At 40.4% G+C, this 20653-nt stretch overlaps 1 protein-coding gene across 4 annotated transcripts in view; it reads left to right on the top strand.

The window, feature by feature from the left end:
• The window catches only part of MORC1 (MORC family CW-type zinc finger 1), a 163768-nt gene that overhangs the window by 121332 nt on the left and 21783 nt on the right, over positions 1-20653 (top strand). For all 4 annotated transcript variants that reach the window (XM_042903391.1, XM_042903388.1, XM_042903389.1 and 1 more), the window contains 3 exons: positions 2315-2419; positions 17189-17258; positions 19382-19448. In XM_042903391.1, the coding sequence (XP_042759325.1) occupies positions 2315-2419; positions 17189-17258; positions 19382-19448 (242 nt within the window). The remainder of the gene's footprint in view (positions 1-2314; positions 2420-17188; positions 17259-19381; positions 19449-20653) is intronic.

Raw genomic sequence — 20653 nt, 5'->3', positions numbered from 1 at the left:
AGCCTGTAACCTTGAGGATTTTGCATTCAGTGCCTTTATAGCAAAAATGCTTAGCTTTATTTCATAATCGGTAGTTACCCCTCTAGTTGAGATTCTGAAAAATAGGATGTAATGTCGATAATACAATTAAGTGTTGAGACTGATTTTTTAACAAATGAACCACCACGTAATTCCCAAGTGAGTTTGCTTCTTTTAAAAGACTCACTACACTTTTATTCTTAGAGTGTTACTCTAGCTTAATTCCATTTTGAGAACTTGCTCTTAGATTCAGCTTATAATAATAAGAATACCTCCAACTGAGTGGGCATTCACCTGTGCCAGATTCAGTGCTAAGCGGTTACAGACAATATCTCACTACCGGTTAAAATCTTTTGTTAGCGGAAATTCATTGCCTAGGTTATCTGCCTTCTTCATCAAATTTGATTTCTAATGCCTTTTTAGTCTTCCCTAAAATTAAATTTACCCTTAAAGAGTAGAGATGGGCCACCAGAGAAAATATTCAAATAAATTGCCATAGACACTGGAAGCAATAAACTGATTTGATCAGCAAATATCCACCGAACTTCACCCTGTGTAAAGATACTGTGTTCAGCAATGTAGGAGACAAGATATTTTCAGCATGGTTCTTTCAAAAGGAATTATTCTGAATAATTGTTGTGCTGCAAAAATATCTCACACATTCTTTTGTAAAATCTTTGGCAAATGGTGTATAGACTCTTAGAAAATCTTTAGTGACAGAAACTTATTACCTCCCAAGGTAGCCTTTCTCATTCCATTTTTGGGTAGCTCATTCTCTTAAAATATTTGAAGTCTAGATTAAGAATTGAAGAAGATAGATGAGGAGACTGTGGAATTCTCTATAAACATTTGAAAAATGAATTTAACCAAATTTTAAAGTGCAGTTGAAACAACTTTCAATCAGTTGAGGGTTATTTCCAATAAACTTCTAACATCCTGTCCAGTAAATACACTGAGCATTACCACTACCAGAGGAAGTGCAGGAAGTGTAATTAATTTTAACATTAGCCTAAGTAAATGGAATTAAGAAGGCAGATATGCTCCATGTAAATCTTGTAATGTTTCCCAAAAGCTTGATAAGAATGGCTCTCGCATTAGCTAATGTTTTAGCTTAAATGTACCACAGTTCAGCTTTATTAACAGAGGTAATTAATTAATTGTTCTTCCTAGAGAATGGTTTTTATCACAGTCTTGTATTTCTCAGAAGTTGCCCCTTCCTTTATGCTAAACAACTTTGTCCCCCATTTCCTGAAAGCAAGGGTCCCAATAAAAATAATACTCTTATTGTTTCCTACATCTGCATCTTTTAATTCCTTTTAATTTTCTCTCGATGTCCTTTGTTAATTCACTGAGCAAACTTATACTAAGCATTTATGCTGGGCCAGGTGCTTAGAACTCAGAGACTGACACAGTTCTTGCTCTCGAGAAGCTGAGAGTCTACCTTTAGCCATGCCAATCAAAGGAGACCTTTCCCTGTATCATAAATGTTTCATATCAGCTGTTTTCCCACCTTTTTAAGTATGAGGATATCTTTTCAAGAAATTACCGCAGACATCTCACATAATACTAGACATGCCTAGGATCTGTTGGTTAAGAACTATATAAAGGGGCACCTGGGTGGTTCAGTTGACTGAGTGTGTAACTTTGGCTCAGGTCATGATCTTGTAGTTCGTGAGTCTGAGCCCTGCATAGGGCTCGCTGCTGTCAGTGAGGAGCCTGCTTCACATCGTCTGTCCCCCTTTCTCTATGCCCTTCCCCTGCTCTCTCACTTGCCCTCCCTCTGTCTCTCTCACTCTCAAATAAAATAATAAAATAAAATAAAATAAAATAAAATAAAATAAAATAAAAGAACTACATAAGAGAAAGCCATCATAGATATTTTGAAATGAATGATATTTTATGTCCCCCCAGCAACATCTACATAAATTTTAAGAACAATGTGTATATCCATATGAGACATTATTTATTCAGTGTATGGGCAATAATTCAGGGAGATTGTTTGCAAACTACTACAAGCCCTTTGATTCACTGTTGATCCCCATAGTCTACAGCACTCATTTTGTGCTTAATCTGCCTTATGATAGTTTTACTTTATTGTATATTGTCATTTAACTTTTGTAAGTACTTACTTACATCATATACTTCTTGAGGGCAAATATCAGATATTGAATGTCCTATTTATCCTACAGAAGTTTGCTTCTGTGCAGAAATTAACAGAAGCTGAATAAAGGTGATTTAATGTGTACCAGTGATTGCTGCTAACTCTCATGTATTTTTTGTTGATATCCTGCCATAGGTCTCTTCTAGGGAGATGAGTAGGAAGCAGAGCGAAAATCTTGTGCCAGAATGTAAGGCTTTGACCGAAGTTGAAACCAGCAACAGCGATCCAGATATAATCCTGGTGAGATAAATTTTACCGACTAAGTGACACCTTGATATTTATTCCCATTCATGAAGGTTAGAGGAATCCAAGAAGCATGTTATATTAGTACCTCAAAGTAGCTGGAACATTTAATCGAATAACCTAGTTTTTAGGTGAAGAAACAAGACTCAGAAAAGTTAGTTACAAACCCAAGGCTACCTGAACTCGTGAAAATGTAACTGGGATCGTACCTCCAGACCATTAGTCCATGATGTTTTTCGTTTTAGTTGTCAAGGTGAAAAAGCTTTAGTAGTGTATAAATTCATATAAATTATATACATAACTTGAAGGTCATCCTGAAACCTGCATGCCCAAATCCAAAGCATATGACCCTTTCTGTAATTCATATTATAGATCCTCGCCAGAAAGTATAATTCTAAACTGACTTACACTAGGCCACTGGGAAAAGCCCTAGAAAAGTATGTTCAAGAAATGCAGATATATTTCTGTTTATTCCCCTAGATTATGTATCCCTGATTCTAACTTCAGTCATCATCAAAGAGCTATGGATCTGACTATACTGTAGATCCCAGCAGAGTTGCTTTGCCTTACTGAGCCAAGAATGAAAGAAAGCCTTTGGTATTTAGGAAGAATTGACCCAAAGACTGGCCTTATGAGGAATACTTCATCTGTGAAGCTATGTTAAAGACATCCCTTTTGTTACCTAGTGTTCTTTGTACTATAATTTAAGAGTTCATTTAGATATTAGAATTTAACGTCAGGAAAAAATCCATTCAGTGCTTCCTTTTATCAGAATATGAATTTTATTACTCACTATAGTTCTCTTTTTACCTTGATCACCAAGAAGCTTATAGCTAAACTTTAAGAATAACTGTAGTCACCTAGATATTTGCTATTTGTTGACATGATAATATAAGAGAGAGTATTTAGAAAGGGGACTGGCCTCATCATATCTGTCTTTAGGTAAGATATCTCAAAATGCTATTTGGAATTGTGGATTAAGTTTTATTTGCCAGTGAGCCAATAAGGAACATGGGTTTTCAGACTTCAGCCTAATTTCTGGCCCATCAGCAGAAAATCATCGTCAGAAAGGACATGGTATAACAATAATGGAGGTTTTATTTAAAAAATTTTTCATTATAGAAAATTTCAGACATACTACAGTCAGCTCCTGTGTGCCCATTTCCCAGCTGTGCAGTGACCCACTCATGGCCAGTCTTATCTCATCCACATCCCTTACCTACCCCCTTACTCTCAGGCATCACATCACTTCATCAATAAACTATCATTGTTTGAAGAAGCCATCTGAAGGATGTGATTTGTGAAAGGGTGCAGGAAAAACCTTTATATCGACAAAAAGGAACAACTAAATCCAGGTTCCGAAGAAAGGGAACACCAAAGTACAGTAGAACCTTGGTTTGTGAACATAATTTGTTTGGGAAACATTCTTGTAATCCAAAACACTTGCATATCAAAACATATTTCCCCATAAGAAACAATGGAAACTCAGTTGATTCATTCCACACTTCAAAAATACTCATATAAAAATGATTACAATATTGTAATATAGTACAAAATAATAAAGAAAGTACAAAATGCAAAGAAAAGTAAACAAATTAACCTGCACTTACCTTTGAAAATTTTTGTGGCTGGTGTGAGGGAGACAAGAGAGGAGGGTTATTGTGTAGGACAGCTTTCACTATCACTGACGGAATCACTGCTGTCTATTGGCTCAATGGAATCTTTTTCTTTTCCTGCAACTTTAACAAGGAACTTATCCAATGACACTTGCTTTTGCCTCCTTTTGATGATTTTGTGGAAATGTGACATTGCATTGTCATTAAATAGATTCATCACTTGCACTGCTACAGCCTTTTTCAGGTAGTGCTTTTCTATAAAATTTTGCACTGTTTCCCACATTTTACACACTTCCCTAATCTCACTGGAAAAGATGCAGACGTAGACTTCTTATAAAATCTTTCAATTTCAGCCACTTGCACCTCATTTGTACTTCTCGATGATTTCCTTCTTAACTTCCACTGTAATCATCTCCTTCTTACCGCCTTTCTTTTCAACCTATTGATGCATGGGGGGCCATTGTATACCCTCGCACGATGCTGACTACAGTACAGTATAATAAACTCGTGCCATATACTGTATTTAACGTAACTGGCAATAAGGCAGCAGAGGAAAGGGTCTATATCTGCAGGCAGCCTGACCTAGATTGAAGCAAAGCTTTCCTAAGCTTACTCTTGTATGGAAAAACAAAGGACTGTCCATAGGTGCTTTGAATTGACAAAAAAAAATACATTAGTGCCTGTTTCAGGCACCTTCCAACGTTCTGAAAAATCGCTGATTTCTGCCAAACACTGTGGCCTGAGACTGAGAATCCGAGCATGGGAGATGATCACCCATAATCCTACGAGAGAGAGAGAAAGAGAGAGAGAGAGAAGAACCATTGGCTCAGTTGTTATCATGTGATGTTCAGTGTCACGTACTACTCATGTTGCAAGACATTGCTCATTTATCAAGTTAAAATTAATTACAAATGTTTGCTCATCTTGCAGAACACTTTCAGACCAAGTTACTAGAAATCCAAGGTTTTACTCTGTTTTCAAAAGGAAAAGGGTCAAAATTTAATCAGTGGCCAGAAAGGAAGAGAAAGCTCAACTAGTGTTGTAAATAACACCGCCTCTTTGAAGCAAACCATGATGTAGCTGCACCTGTGAGCAGTACTAGTCAAAGCCTGCTTTCCAGAATCTGGTTGGCATGTTTTCCACATGGCCATTGCTTTGTCACCTCCCTAGGCTTTTCATGTAATATTTCTCAAGTTTTGTGTTACTTGTGTGTGTGTGTGTGTGTGTGTGTGTGTGTGTTAGGATTTGTTTGTGCCCCATTGATTTTAGCAGGAAGTCTGTTCTCAAACTCAGTGTGTCTAATTAATTTGGATAAATATGCATTATCCACAGATGCACATTAATTTCTCTGTTTGGCTGTAGTTGCAGGAATTTCAGTAGGACATAATTACTTCTGAATATTTGTCTGTTTGTACTTTCTTAAACTCAGAAATTAAAAAATGGTTCTTCTTCACTCCTGGGCTTATACCCAGTTATCTTCTACTTGTAGTGCTTATATGTGTATGTGTATATGTGCGCATGCTTTAATTCTGACTCTGTACCTGTCTCATTTAAAGAAGGAAGGCACTGGGGCGCCTGGGTGGTGCAGTTGGTTGGGTGTCTGGCTTCAGCCAGGTCACGATCTCGTGGTCCGTGAGTTCGAGCCCTGCGTCGGGCTCTGGGCTGATGGCTCGGAGCCTGGAGCCTGTTTCCGATTCTGTGTCTCCCTCTCTCTCTGCCCCTCCCCCATTCATGCTCTGTCTCTCTCTGTCCCAAAAATAAATAAAAAACGTTGAAAAAAAAAATTTAAAGAAGGAAGGCACTGAGGGCTAACAATGCTGCAAAAGGTTATCACTTAGAGAGGAACAATTCGATACCATACACAATACTTCGCACCCCCTCACAATCAGGTGGTTTTATTATTTTGGTGAAGTTACTGGGGCCCTGGGCCTTATTTTCAAGTGTAATAGGCTCAGAAATATATGTTCTGTATATCAAATAGGGTCCATCTCACAGGGATGATTTTTCATTATCCAAACTCATGAGACTGTTTTATAAGAGCATAATGGCAGTTGGGTCATTTGTAAGATAAACACAGCCTCTGTCCACTTGGAAGGCACATGCTGACTTACACCATGCATTCTCACCCTTTATGCCAATCTGCATGGGCTGGCCGATTACAGGCTGACAGTTACTGGTGAGTTATGTGCCTGAATATTTAAAAGGCTTCCAGCTAAGACAGGCTGCCATATCCACCTCCCTTAAAATTCATGACAGGGCCGATGTTACCAATGTGACTAACGCTAAAAGGGCGCTAGCCCAGCACCCAGGCCCTGTGTCTATCTGTGCTCCTAGGAATGTATCTTCACAATGTATGGAGAACAGGTCCATGCTGATAAGCACATTCTTTCTTTGGTTGTGTCTGTCAGTCTGCCTTTTGAACGGATTTTTTTCATATTAACGTACTTCCTTTTTCTCTCTTCCAAATTTTGAGCTCACCTCACTCTGGCTGTCCTCCTGACAGTTGTGCAACTTTGAAATGGCGAGAATGTTGATGGCTTTTCAGATCTCTGTTGAATCTGACATTGCTGGTTACTGCGGCCATGGTATCCCTTGTCTTCCCGAGACCTCTCATCTGTGGCACTCAGCCTTACCACTGTTTCACCCTTTTACCTGACTTCTTCCTCCACTCCTTCTGCCTCATTCTTTTATTTATTTATTTATTTATTTATTTATTTATTTATTTATTTATTTATTTTTTACATTTCTTTTGAGACAGAGAGAGACAGAGCATGAACGGTGGAGGGGCAGACAGAGAGGGAGACACAGAACCGGAAGCAGGCTCCAGACTCTGAGCCATCAGCCTAGAGCCTGACGCGGGGCTTGAACTCACGGTCTGTGAGATCGTGACCTGAGCTGAAGTCGGACACTTAACCGACTGAGCCACCCAGGCGCCCCCCTCTGCCTCATTCTTGATGGAATGCTCCTCATATTCCTTTCTCTTCAAGGCCTATGGTCTATTGAAGCTGTTTTTTAGGAAAACATATTCTTTTGTTTTCTTTTCTCACTGAGATAATCCTCATTTTCTAGTCATTTTTAATGTTTGTCTCTGTGTTCCACACTGTGTCTCACATTTAACATGCTCCCAAATCATTTGTGTGGCACTTTGGGTTTCGTTTTCCTTATCTCCAGTTGCTTTTCTGATCATGTAGTTCACTGGTGTTGCCTCTGTAGCCTTTTTTTTCCATGTTGATATTAATTTATACTTGGCCTGTTAGCCAGTGCAGTCCATGCGTTTTCAAAGTCCACGCAATGAGAGTGTTCTTGGTAAGACCTTGCACGTCATCTGGCACTGTGGAAGTCTCCAACTGGGATTCAGTTAAAACTCTATGCATTTTCTATAGATTAAAAAAGTGTCATGAAAATAATGAGGAGTTTTTTAAGAACATTTCAGACCTCTCCAAAATGCCCAGGTAGCCTCCCCATTGGACCTTTGGGGATAATACGTGTTGGGCTATCTGTTTGCACTGCAGCAAATTTCTTTTGTTATTTTTCATGAGCTTGTCAGCTCAGCTGCAGTTCCCTCCACCACTTCAGGGTAGCAAATGTGATCCAGATTTATTATCTCTGACCCTGTAAGACTGTATTCTTCTGAAATTATGCTGTGTGTGTGCCTGGATATGTTAGTTTTAGTGGGATTGGCCTTTCCTCTTTCTCTGTGGCCATGATGAAATTGAGGCCCCGTGCTTCACATATATCATCTCATCCAATTCTCTTTTTAACTTGAGGGGTAAGTTCTCTTTTCATCCCCATCTTAGAGGTGGGGAAAATAAACTTGCTCAGAGTTACACTGCCAGGAAGTGATTACCTTGAGCCCCAGCTGTTCAGCTTGAACTCTCAGTTTCTTCACTGCATCTCCTTATGACTTCTCCACTTGTCATCCATATACTGTCCCCCATGTCCGTTCACCCAGCCCATTCCACACAGGTTGGTTGGAGTACACAAATACACTTTACTCAGGGGTGAGGATTTCTAGGTACAAATAAATACTGCATTGATTAATAATTAGCATTTGGGCTTATACAGGTTTCCTAAGTTCCATAGATGGGCCTTCTCCAGCCAAAAGTCTTGAATTCATTTCAAAAAATCAATCCATCCTCCTTGCCCACATTAAGCTAACTTCCCTTTAGCACATTTCCCCCCCTTATATACCCTAAATCTGATCTATCCAGTAAAGATCTTTTCTGCTTAAGACCTGACTCTAATCTTTCCTGTCAACCCGGAGTCACATAGTAATCATCAGGATCATCATCACAGGGATGATTCCTGGAAAGGAGAATCTTTTCCTTGTCCAGGGCTATCACTTGTAGTAATGTGGTTGTGGTCCTAACTTGGCCATCAACCCCTTCCATGAGCTGGCATTGCCTGATCTTTGGCCTCCAGAGAATTCTATTATTTTTCATCTTCCATGCTCAAAATACGTCCCTGCCCTCTCTTTTGATGAATACTGGATATTCTGAACTCCTTCTGTCTCAGGCATTTTGAATCCTACGTGTAAGGTTCAAAATATCTCCTAGTTAACCCCAGATGGGAGGAAGAAGAAATTCTTTTAGGTCACCTCTTATAATGCACTAGCCTCTGTCAGGGGAATCAATGTCTGAGTGAAGGTTACCACAGTTTTGCTTTACCAGAACATTGCCCTGCGGTACTATTGTAATTAAAAGTTTGTCTAAGTTCAATTAAAAACTCTGGTGCCTTGCTATGTGATATATTGGCAGTTCAGCTTTACTCCAGGCAAAATTTTGGCATCTGAACTCCATACCATCCCAGTGCCCTTCAAAATGAAGCCATCTGATCAGCTGTCACTACCCTATGCTTAGCAGAAGCAATAAAAATAAAAGCAAAGCAGTGGGACTAGATTACCAAGCATCCTAGCAAGGAGGTCACCGTCTCAAGTTATCATACCAGATGAGATGTAAGAAGAGACCGTACAGACTAGGTGTCCTAGGGTGTCTGTTCTGAAAGGTGACTGGGAAAATTAGGCTGCCAAACTCCAGCAGATTGTCAGGAAAGGAAATGATCAGTTTGAAGAAACTTTCAAAATTCAGTAACACCAGGGGAATAAAATTACAAATGCCAACAGTAAGTTAGAGAAGTTGAGAGTTGAGTGGGAATAATTTTCTGACACTCAAGTCAGAGTGATAAAAGTACCAACTTTTTGTTGCACGTGTCTATGCTTTTATTCATCTTGGTGGAGTATGTGTTCCAAATTGACATTATGCATATTTTCTGACTCTAATATGAAGCAGCATTTACCGCCTTCCTGAATACTGGTATTTGCTGTTTTTCCAAATTTTATAATAATCATTTTTTTGTGTGTCTGCTCTGAATATCAGTAGCAAAGCTAGGTTGCTCAGACAGTGAAAGAACATTTGTTGTGGTTATTTCAGGTTAGGTTAGACCTGCCTATTTTTATTTTATTTTATTTTATTTTACTTTATTTTATAAGTTTATTTTGAAAGAGGAGAGGGGGTGCCAGCGGGGGAGGAGCAGAGAGAGAGACGGAGAGAGAGAATCCCAAGCAGGCTCCACACTGTCAGCACAGAGCCTGACACAGGGCTCTATCCCATAAAATGTGAGATCATGACCTGAGCTACAATCAAGAGTTTGACACTTAACCAACTGAGCCACGTAGGTGCCCCCTAGACCTGCCTATTTAATAACCAGGAATAATACCAACATTTTGGTTGGACTGACTTGAGTCTTTTTGTCCTCTGTGGCCATTTCAGTCATTTTTGGCTTGCACCTGTCCTCAAGCACAGATTGGCAGATGGATTCATTTCATTTTCTGCAGACACTTTAGAAAACTTACTGGCCAGATCGTCGTTGACAGATGTATTTCAAGAGTTTGGCAGTGGAGTCTCTGTATTTGCTATGAAAGAAGTAACCTGTATTGTCTAGCCCAGAATGTGGCACTCTCTGGGGCTAAAGAAAGATATATGAATAAAGGAATGAGTGGGTGGAAGCATCTTTCTGTCTCAGAACTAAGTCCTTTACCAGTTACACCTGGTTAGCATTTGGGGGCATCTTTCAAAAGAGGCTGATTCCAGCTCAGGAAAGTCATCAACCGGCTGTGAATCCCTAGGGCCACTGACAGGGGCTCCGTGGCATGTCACAAAATCTGGGGGACATCTGGAATAGCTGATGAGTTTCCAGTGTCTATGTCTATCCTCTGTGGCAGCCAAACAAGACCAAACCACGGCACCCCAAAAATAACAGTTAACAGCGCTCTGTTTGGTCAGCAGTGCTATATGACAATGAGGTGAAAAGATGACTCAGCCGCAAAGCAAGTAGAGAGAGAAGAAAAACAACCTGCATAGCCAGTCCCTAAATCAGCTGCATTCACCCTAAATATGTATCATTTTTCCAACTCCTAATAGAAATTGTTTTTTAATGGGAAACTGCTCGGGTATCGCAAAAACATGATTTCAGATGATCGAAGTTGCCTTACCTTCAAAAACAGGCCATTTCTTAGTTTTCCTGGTTGATGATGTTACCATTGCTTCTATACGAACTTGTAGAATGCTGTGATTGTTGCTAACGGCATCAGAAATTTCACAGGCGGAGCCAGCTCCTTTATGAGATACAAACCAGAGCTGCCCTGAGGGCTTCAGAGGAAAAATGGTCTATGCTCACTCTCCACAGCATAATTCATCAACTCACCAGCAGACTTGCAACAGACACAGAGTCAGTATATGATACAGCCAGCGCCGGACCTAAAGGAAAATCTCTTGAGCAACTTATGAATCTGAATATTCAAGTGCCAGTGACTGCCAGCAACCACGAATGTTAAGACGAATGTATTGAACAGTACTATGTTAGAGATTTTGAGAGACACGCGTGAAAAATATATGATACTTGCTCTAAAGGAGCAGGAAAATTGGAAGATAATTTTACAAAACCACGTGTTAGCATTATTTTACGGAACGTTGACAGGCTCTGTGCTCTGACAGACCCAGGTTCAAATTCAAACTTACCTGCCGCTTGTCAGTTGTATCAACTTATGGTCTTCTGTTTTCTTGTCTATAAAATGGGAATAATAATACTATCTACTTTCAAGGTTTTTATGAGAATTAATGTGATGATTTGTGCACAGAATGAAAATAGTTATTTGTGTTATGAAAAACATTTTTAAAAGCCATTTTATGAAGAGGGAAAATTCAAGCCTTAATTGGTTGGGCCAGGAGATGGGAGTAAAGAATGAAAATTGAGAGAATGAAATCACTTTGTGGAAGCAAAGGGAGAGCTAGAGGGGGTGTGTGTGAGGGGTTGAGGGAAGGAAAAGGGTAATCCCGAAGCTGAAAACCTGGTGTTGTGGAATTGGAATTGGAGAGGCTGGAGGGGAAAGTGTGGGGAGAGAGGTGAGAAGGCAGGCAACGGTTGAGGAAATAGATATAGAGGTGCCTCATGGTGATTTGAAATTGATTTTTGCCGTGTATCACCATTGCTTCCATTTCTGAACACAGTCTTCAGTAAAGTCTATGTTTATTAATGCTTCATAGAGATGGGTTTGTTTTTGGGAGATGGACCCAGGTTCTGCTCTGATGTATCATGCAAGAATCAAGGCTGCTACGAGATTCCAGTCTTGTATGGGTTACATAGATAAGATGCTTGGCTATTAATAATAATAGAAACTGTAATTATGATTCATAGTTTCTCAGAGAAAGGAAGAAATCAGTATGGGCTGGAGTAAATAAAAAGGAAAGAGAAGGACTTGCATTTGTCTTGAAAGGTGGGAAGCATTTACAAGAGGGAAAGAGGGAAAGGCACACCAGATAGAACTGCATGGGCAAAGGTGGCCAAGGTGTGGAGGCAAAAGTGTATGTGGTGCTTCTAGAAAATTCTGAGGACAGCCGTCTGGTTATAGCAGAGGGAGTTTGTTAAGAAGTACTGACATTATGTTCTGATAACTTAGAATAACATTGAGAAGGGCTTTGAAAGCCAGGTAAAGAGTTTGAACTTGAGGTAGTAACCAGTCAGGATCTGTGGGTACTTTTTGAGAGGGAACATTTAACCATGGAGATTTCACTTAGAAAACTTGATTCGGGGGTGCCCGGCTGGCTGGCTCGGTCAGTGAAGTGTCCAAACTCTTGGTTTCGGCTTGGGTCATGATCTCATGGTTTGTGAGTACGAGCCCCACATCAGGCTCTGTGCTGATAGCATGGAGTCTGCCTGGGATTCTCTGTCTCCTTCTCTCTCTGCCCCTCCCATGTATGCTTTCTTTCTCTCTCTCTCTCTCAAAAATAAGTAAACTTTTTTTTTAAATTAAAAAAAAAATGAACTGGGTTGTGATAAAGCTGCTGTACTCTACTGGGCAAAGGAGAAACTAAAGACCAAAGAATCAAGTCTCATCTGCTGCCTAAAGATTGTAGTATAAGGATGACAAGGAAAATGGAACCATTTGGAAGGAAAATGAGCAGAAATTGGAGAGGAGCATGGGAGACTAAACAGTGACAGAAGTTTTGAGACGGCAGCCTGGAACAACATGTTATTGCAAATAGGAAGAGAAGAGCTGACCAGGGGATCTGAGTGGGCAAATGTGGGACTAAAGATCTGAAGTTTCAGCAAAATGTTCCAGTGCAGGCACCCTGAAGTCAGTTGGAAATAACTGGAGCAAAGATGAAAAGTTAGGGTTGATGATGCTGATCAGGCCATTGTTTGCATAAGGGTGAAAGTTTAACCCCCTGAAATTTTAACAGGTTCATTGAAGGATTAAGTGTAGACAGAAAAATTCATGTCCTAGGAGATTTGGGACACAGAAGGCTATAGAAATCAAGGGAAGAAGGAATTGCAAGGGACTTCTTATGCTTCCCCATCTTAGTGAATGGCCTCGCCATTCATAGTTACTCAGGCCACAGCCTGGGAGGTATCCTGAATTCTCTCCTCCTTTCACACGGGGGTGCTCACCCTCTCAGCCAATTGTGCCTAATCAGCCTTTGAATGGACCCCCTGTGCTTTCCTCCTCTATAGCCACCACCCTGACTGATTCACCAACATCTCTGTCAGGGCCACAGCAATGGCCCTGTCAATGATTTCACTGCTTCTGTTGGCCTCCACTGTCTAAAAATCCGACTGTTTCATTTAAAAGATAAGTCAGATCACGTCATTCTCCTCCTCCGAACCCTCCAGTGGCTTCTGCTCACACTGAGAACAGAATTCAGTGTTCTTGCTGTGCCCTCCGAGGCCCTAGATGACCTAGCCTGACCTCCTTTGCATTCTCATCCTTACCACTTGTCCCTTCATTCATTCCACTGTCGCCACCCTGACCTTCCTTGACCGCCAACTCCTTAAGCTCATTTTTGCTTCCCTGACTTTTCCTTGGCTGTTTGCAATGCCTGGACTCCACTTCCCCCAGCAACACGCATGTACTGTCAAGACTTTCTTTGATTCTGTGAGTATACTGAGTGTCAGTTACTCTCCTAGACATTGGGGATACAGAAGGAAGATAATGGGCCATGCTCCCCATCCTCGTGGCGCTTCCATTCTAGTGGGGGCAGTCAGACCACAGACAAGACAAAGAAGTAAACTGTGTGGCAGGGTAGATAATGGTAAGTGCTAAGGAGAACAGTAACACAGAGGAAAGGGTAGGAGGTGTCAGTGTCGGGCGTGGCGAGGGTGAGTACAGTTTTACACAGAGTTGGCAGGAAAGGCCCGACTGAAGGAAGTTTGAGGAAAAACTAGAAAAAAGTTGGAGGCACAAGCAAACCAACAGCAAACAAACCAAAGACATTGAGAGAAGAGGGTACCCGGCATGTGTATGGAAAAGTGGTAGAGGGGAGAGGTGGAGGATGCAGAGTGAGAACACCAGGGTCCGGAAAGGCAGCGGGGCTCAGGTGTGGTGTACCTGGGCTCTTGTCTTTCTCTTGCCCGTGTTTCTTTTCTTCACAGAACTTAACATAGCTGTCTTTTTATTTACTTAACATCTCTTTTTTCCCTCACTAGAAAATAGCCCATAAGGCAGGACTTTGTATTCTTTATCATAATAGTGTTTGACCCATACTGGGAACTCAATTTTATTGAATATATTTATGGATGAAAGAGAGGAGCCTAGAACATAATGTTTACTATGGAAGAGTGAAAACAGAAAGGGCCTTTGAATTTATTTTTAGATTTTTTTTAATGTTTATTCTTGAGAGAGACAGAGCATGAGCAGGGGAGGGGCAGTGAGAGGGGGAGACACAGAATCAGAAGCAGGCTCCAGGTTCTGAGCTGTCAGCACAGAGCCCGATGCAGGGCTCGAACCCACAAGCCATGGCCTGAGCTGAAGTTGGATGCTTAACCAACTGAGCCACCCAGGAGCCCAGAAAGGGCCTTTGAGTTTGGCAGGAAGGCGTTACTGGTCTGGTAGCATTTTTGGGTCCTTGATAATAGTAAATGCTTGTGGTAGACATGGGAGGAGCAAAGAAATAGAAGGAAAGAAAGCAGAAAAAAGGATACCAACCAGTTCTTAAACATCCTTAACAGCTGAATTAGATAAATGTTACACAGCTGGCTGTGGTATGTTTTTTTTTTTTTTCTCTCTAACTTATTTATGATTTATTTATCCCCTTAAATAGATACTTCACAAAATTGAGCATGTGGTATTATGCTGATCCCCTGCATCCTTTGGAGAAATGACAAATCCCACTCTGCTCATTGTTAACATAATTTTAATTAAGGGATCTAAAACCCATGTTAAGACTTGACTATAATCTCATTTACTATGTGGGAGGTGTTATCAGTTTCATGACTGAGGTAAAATCTTAGGAAAGAGATATCCCCAAACTGCAGAGTATGAGACACAGTTAAGCCTAAGAGACTGGAGAACACTTCTTTAATGAAATGATGTATATGAAAGAGCTTTGTAAGTAGTATCAAAATATACAAATAGTGTCATTGAAAAGACAACTGCCTGTCTTATTGTCTCAACTTGAAAAAATTCAGACCTTCAAAGCCACAAGTACATTGTAATAGAAGACGGCATCCTACGAACTCAGATATTTATACAGTGTTATTTGAAAGGAAATACTGTAGGTGTGAATTGTTTATCCAAAATCTTTCAAGCATCTCTATGCCAAAGAATAAAGAAAATACGAGAAAGGAAAAGAAAAAAAGAAAACCTCTCCTGCAGTACAGATGGGAAAGCTTTGTTTGGGTGCCATTTTTGGAAGGAGGGGACATATCTGATGCTCTCACAGAAACAGCCGCTACAAGGCAGGGCTCAAAGCAGGGAACTAAACAATAAAATGCAAAAGCAATTAATTTCATGAGGCTGTGCTGATAACACCACCAACAAAAGTTCCTTACTGGGAGTGCTGTCAGTTTTGTTAATCTTGGTTGCTTCCATCTTGTCTGATTTTTATCACAAGGAAGAGGTACCAAAGAAAATGAACACATTCCAAGCAGGATTATCATGGATTACAATAAAGTGATTATATAACTAGAGGCATCACATCGTTCCTCTTGTCAGCTTATTTTATGGTTGCTGTTATGCTGCTTATAAACTGGTCAAAAATGTTTAGTTCAAAGTTAGAGGCACTTAAAAAAGCATGTAGATTTCCTGTATATATCAGCATATTAAAAGAAAACCTTAAGTTTTATGATACATCAGAGATAAATAAGATGTACATTTTAAGGTCATTTTGCAAAATCAACTTTAAAAAATACGTGCGCTTTATTTACTTCTGGGGCACAAATTTTTTTACAGTATAAGTACAAAACTATTCTAAAATGGACAAAAGCATCTTAGAATCAGTTTTATTTATTTGCCCTTACCTAACAAGGCTTTTCTTTTGATGGACTTGAGTGAAATAGAAACAGCAATGATGGACAGCCTCAAAGGCCTTCTGTTGCTAGGCTACATGTGTGCCCATTTAACCTGCTTCCTGATGGAGCACAGTTTCCAGAGTGCCGTGTAAAATATATGCCTGTGTTTCCTGGGAGGAGAGAAAAGGTGGGAGATAGCCTCTCCCTCCCATGTCTGTTTGGCAGGGCGGAGGGGGATTGAAAGGCGCAGGACACAGACACAGTGGGCAAGCTCCAGAAAGCCAACAGCTCCGTGCCTTCCACGAGGTCATGGACGTGGGGACACAGTTGTGTCTCAGCACCTGTTCGGTGGTCTTCAGATCAAGGAGCTTTTGCCTTACCCCTGCCTTCTCCATTTTTCTCTTCTACTGCCTGTTTCCCCACCTTCTCACAGATTTGCAAAATACACAAAGGGAACATTCTGGGTCCATTTTCCTGAAGGGCATAAACTAACTCTCTCTCTTTCTTATCTAAAGAAGTACATTCCCAAAATGTAAGTTTGTCTTGTGTGAGCCTTGCAAAATGGGTCTTCAGGATTCCCAAAGCAATGGCGGACACGGCTTCTGGATGGCACACTGTTCCCCTCAGCTCTCACAACTCCCACTTCCCCCACAACCCAGACAGCAAACACCCACACCCACCCACACACACACACACACCCTTACTCTCAAGTGCCACCCACTCTACTGGCTTTAACACATTAAGGCTCCACAATCCCTTTTAGGCAGATTTCTAGGAATTCGGTCAAATGACCAGGCGACCCTTCTGTCAACACCCAAGTGTAATCCCCATCCCCATCCATGTCTTCTTCCCCATCATACTTTGGGGCCTCAGGTCCCAGGCCGCAACCTCCCCAAGGTTTTCATTGCACTGATTGTACTGATGTACATTTCATTGCGTGACACAGATTGACCTCATGCTCTGTGTCTGCTCCGTATGGACCACAAGTGTGATAAGCCTCCTCAAAACAGCAGAGGCTCCATCATTGCTCCTGGTGAATCAAATACTTGGCTTGTTTGTTGGAGTCATTGTTACATTCATGTAAGATATGGATTTTTTAAAATATATGTACAGATATTGATAGAAGTATCAAAACCCCTATATAGAAATGGCAGAATTATGTATGACAGTTTTGATGTAACCATTCTTGAGATGCACACCAATATAATTTTCTACAGCTCACATGATTGTCTCCCTTCACAACATGCACGTAAACTGTACCCCTGGCCTCTCTCTCTGATGTGGGCACTGGTACTCAAGGTCATTTTGCACCCTGTGATATATCCTGTATTTTTGTGCAGCTTTAAGTAAACAGCTTGTTTTTCAGGTTTTAGATAAAAATGACACTGATCTTTCATTGAAACAAGAAAAAAAGGAAGTTTCTCTTATGAAAAAAGGTAAAAAAAAAAGAATTCAGTTTACATCTATTACATCTATTAGCTGTAATGTTTGAGTTGTTTTCAATATGACTTATGTGGCATGTCACAAGTTTGGCAACAGTTTGGATTTTAAAAAGTAACAATTGGTTGTCCCAGAAGTGGGAAGAGGGGTGGGAAGAGAGTAAGCTGCCAATCTCATGTGATTTGAAGGGCCAAGGGACACTTTGTTCCTAAGAAGGGGGCTCCCAGCACTGCCACACAGCCTGACGTCCCTCACAGTAGACTCATATCACCCTCTGCATTGAATTCTGTCTAGAAATTTGGAAAGAGTTGATATGAGCTCTTTAATTTTCAGACTGTATTTTGAAAATTATAATGACATTCCTCCTCCTTCAGTTATTTACTCCTTTTCCTGCTTTTCGTGATTCCCTTGAGATCACAAAGACTAGTTCAACACCCACATTCATTGGTTCCTTTACACCCATGGGATGTGCTTTCTCTCAGGTGAGAGGCTTGAACTTTTTTTAAACTTAGAGTTGCCTTCTTATAATATTCAATCCCAAACAATGTCCCAGGATAGAGAAGCTGGAAGCATCCTGGACTCAAAGTTTTGTTTTCTTAGTGTCTGCGTACTACTATGGCTAACTCTTTTATTATGTTATATTGTTGTCATTGTACCATTCTCTGTTTTATATTAATATTATACCATCGGGCCTAAGCAGCAAGTCTGTCATTTTTATTTGTCATCTTCTTATTCTGAAATAAGTTTGAAAGCCGTTCTTAGTCTCTCTAGTAAATCTCAGCTCATTTTGGCTATTGTTCCCAGTCCTTGTTGTATCGGGGTCCTTGCCATCATTGTGTGTTCACTTTTGGTGGTAAGCTCTCCCTTCCTTCATACTTTGTTGCTTCGGTAACCTAATCAGTCACTCACTCACGTCTTTATGTTTGAACCCATTAGTGAGATCCCTAAGAAATCACACTTTGTTTTTTCTGTTTCATCTTAATTAGGATAATTTGCAATCCCATAATCAGGATTTCTTTTGTAAGGCTCTCTTGATTTTAAAGCCAGTGTTTTATAGAAATTTCAAACTATTCACATGATTTCAAGTATGTGGCTGTTGAATTTCCAAATAGTAATGGAAAAATTGTTAATACAATTTTGATCCTAAAATTAATATTTAATTTCAAATGCTCGTCCTGGGTTTGGAAAGAACAAGTTGTGAAATATTTTCAAATGACTGTAATTATAGATTAGTTGGCTGTTGGGCTAAAAAAAAAATTCACTTTTTATTATGCAAGCCAGTGAGTAAAATCAATGGTGCCTGCAATGTGCTTAGAAAGCCTCTTTTATTTAAAGGAGTCAGGCAGACCCTGAGCCATTCACCTACCATCTAAAACTTTCTTTGTTGCTGTGCTGTTCCACTTGGTGATGGCCCTAAACTTGCTGGCAAGGGTTCACTTGGTGGAACAAGATATTTGGACAGTTATCACAATGAATTCTAGAGACAGGTGGAAGAAGGATATATTGACTTATTGCTTATACTGCCCCCCATCTTAAAACCAATCCAAGGGGTCAAAGCATTTCTGCTCCTCTGTGGACTGTAGATGAATCACTACCCTCCCTGAACCTACAATTCTGAGGTTCTCTCAGTGAGAAGATCCACGAGATGACTCCTGAGTCTCTTCCTGCTTTAAAGTTTGACTCTCTATTAGAGACACGTTTCTGGTTAGGATCTGTTAGGATGTTTCTGAACCTGAACCTAAAGTGGAATAGAATGGGATCCTAGGGGGAAGACAGGAGGTGGTCTGGGCAGAGGCTGGTGAGAGAAGGGAATCCTGACGGCCCCCAGTAGTCCCCCCTATGCACACCAATAGCAGATAATAAGCATCATGAAAAAGAGCTTGCAAAAAACAAGTTACAGAGGTTCTTGGATTAGTACATACTAATACACTTTAATACACTTTATTAAGAGGTTTTTATAAGTTGCATTAAGAACACACTGTGCAATTTTACAAGAGGATGTTTGACACACAAAGCCAGATTATCCACAAGTAGTTAATAAACCACCAAGACTTCTTTCAGTTCACTGTATTGTGTCATCATCAAAATGCAATTGTCTTCATTTTGTCTGTCTTTGAAGAAAAACAGGAGCTGTGTAGTGATACTCCAGAAATGAAGAGAAACGCTTCATTACCTAATCGGGAAAGGTGAGTGTACTGCAATTATACAAATTCCAAGTGAGTGCAATTACACTGTTGCAAAGTAATTATCAATGTTTAAATACAAGAAGAAAGAAAATAATAGCAACAAGCAAAGGCAATTAAGAATGGAACCTCATTTTACAAAGGAGACAAGAAAGAATAGAATACGGCTGGGTTTCTTACCTTTTTCCCAAACCTTTTCATTTTCTTTTGTGAGGATTGGGGATAATGAAATGGAGCAGGCTTAACTTCCTACTCACAGCAGGCAGCTAATTCAAATTACTGTAATATAGCCAAAGAACTGAAAGTGTCACATGTGTATAAGGTGTGAACATGAAATCATGAACTTGATTTTTTTTTTTTTGCGTGTGGCTCATTATCTTGTTGTTATATGTATATGTAATTATAATAATCATTGCTTGCTAGAATTTTCTTACGTGAGACTTTTGTCACTTTTAAGATAAAATCAACTGAATATTTTGGACGCCCAATAAAATAAAAAGAATGTTTTCAAGGAAGCAATCTCTTGCCCTCACTTAGGCAAACTTGTCACAGGTGCTTTCCAGGCATGTAGACCCTGTGTCTTTGAATCCAAATCCTGGGCTCTTTTTGCATAGGAGCACATTGGATTAAGTACCAGAAAAAAGCAGAGAGGAGTTTTATTTTCCACACTTGCTGACAAGAGGCATCCCTCAAATACTCAATTCCCCTCACTTCTCTGCTCTACTCAAAAGCCTGTCACGGCCCCATCACTTGCAAGTGACAAACTCCTTAGCACGGCACAAGTCCCCTTCAGTCCTGCCCCTCCCTGTAGCCCTTACTTTGCTTCCCAGAGTTTCTGAATTGCTTTTAGTTCAGCTTTATCACACTTCCCTCTCTTTGTCTGTATTGCTTCCTTTGCCCACTGCAAGCTGTACACCAGCCTTTTAGTCTTTCCTTCAAGTTCTGGTTCAAGTATTCTCTCCTCTGGGGACCCCAACTCTCGCAGACAAACTCTGGATTTCACACAGCCACTGTTGCAGGGGTCAGATTGTCATAATCCGTTCCACTTCAGTAATTACCTGTTAAATATCAGCCACATTCTGACACACAACGGTGAGCAACGCCATTGTCAAGACCAGTGGAATTGTCTGTCTGAATGTCTGTCTTCCTATCAGGCCCGGGGCCATATATTTTCTTCTTCATAACTGCAAGTGTCTGAGTCTCCATCC

Source organism: Panthera leo, chromosome C2 (genome assembly GCF_018350215.1).
Source record: "Panthera leo isolate Ple1 chromosome C2, P.leo_Ple1_pat1.1, whole genome shotgun sequence".
Taxonomy (NCBI): Eukaryota; Metazoa; Chordata; class Mammalia; order Carnivora; family Felidae; genus Panthera; species Panthera leo.
This window is presented reverse-complemented; position numbering and strand designations above follow the sequence as displayed.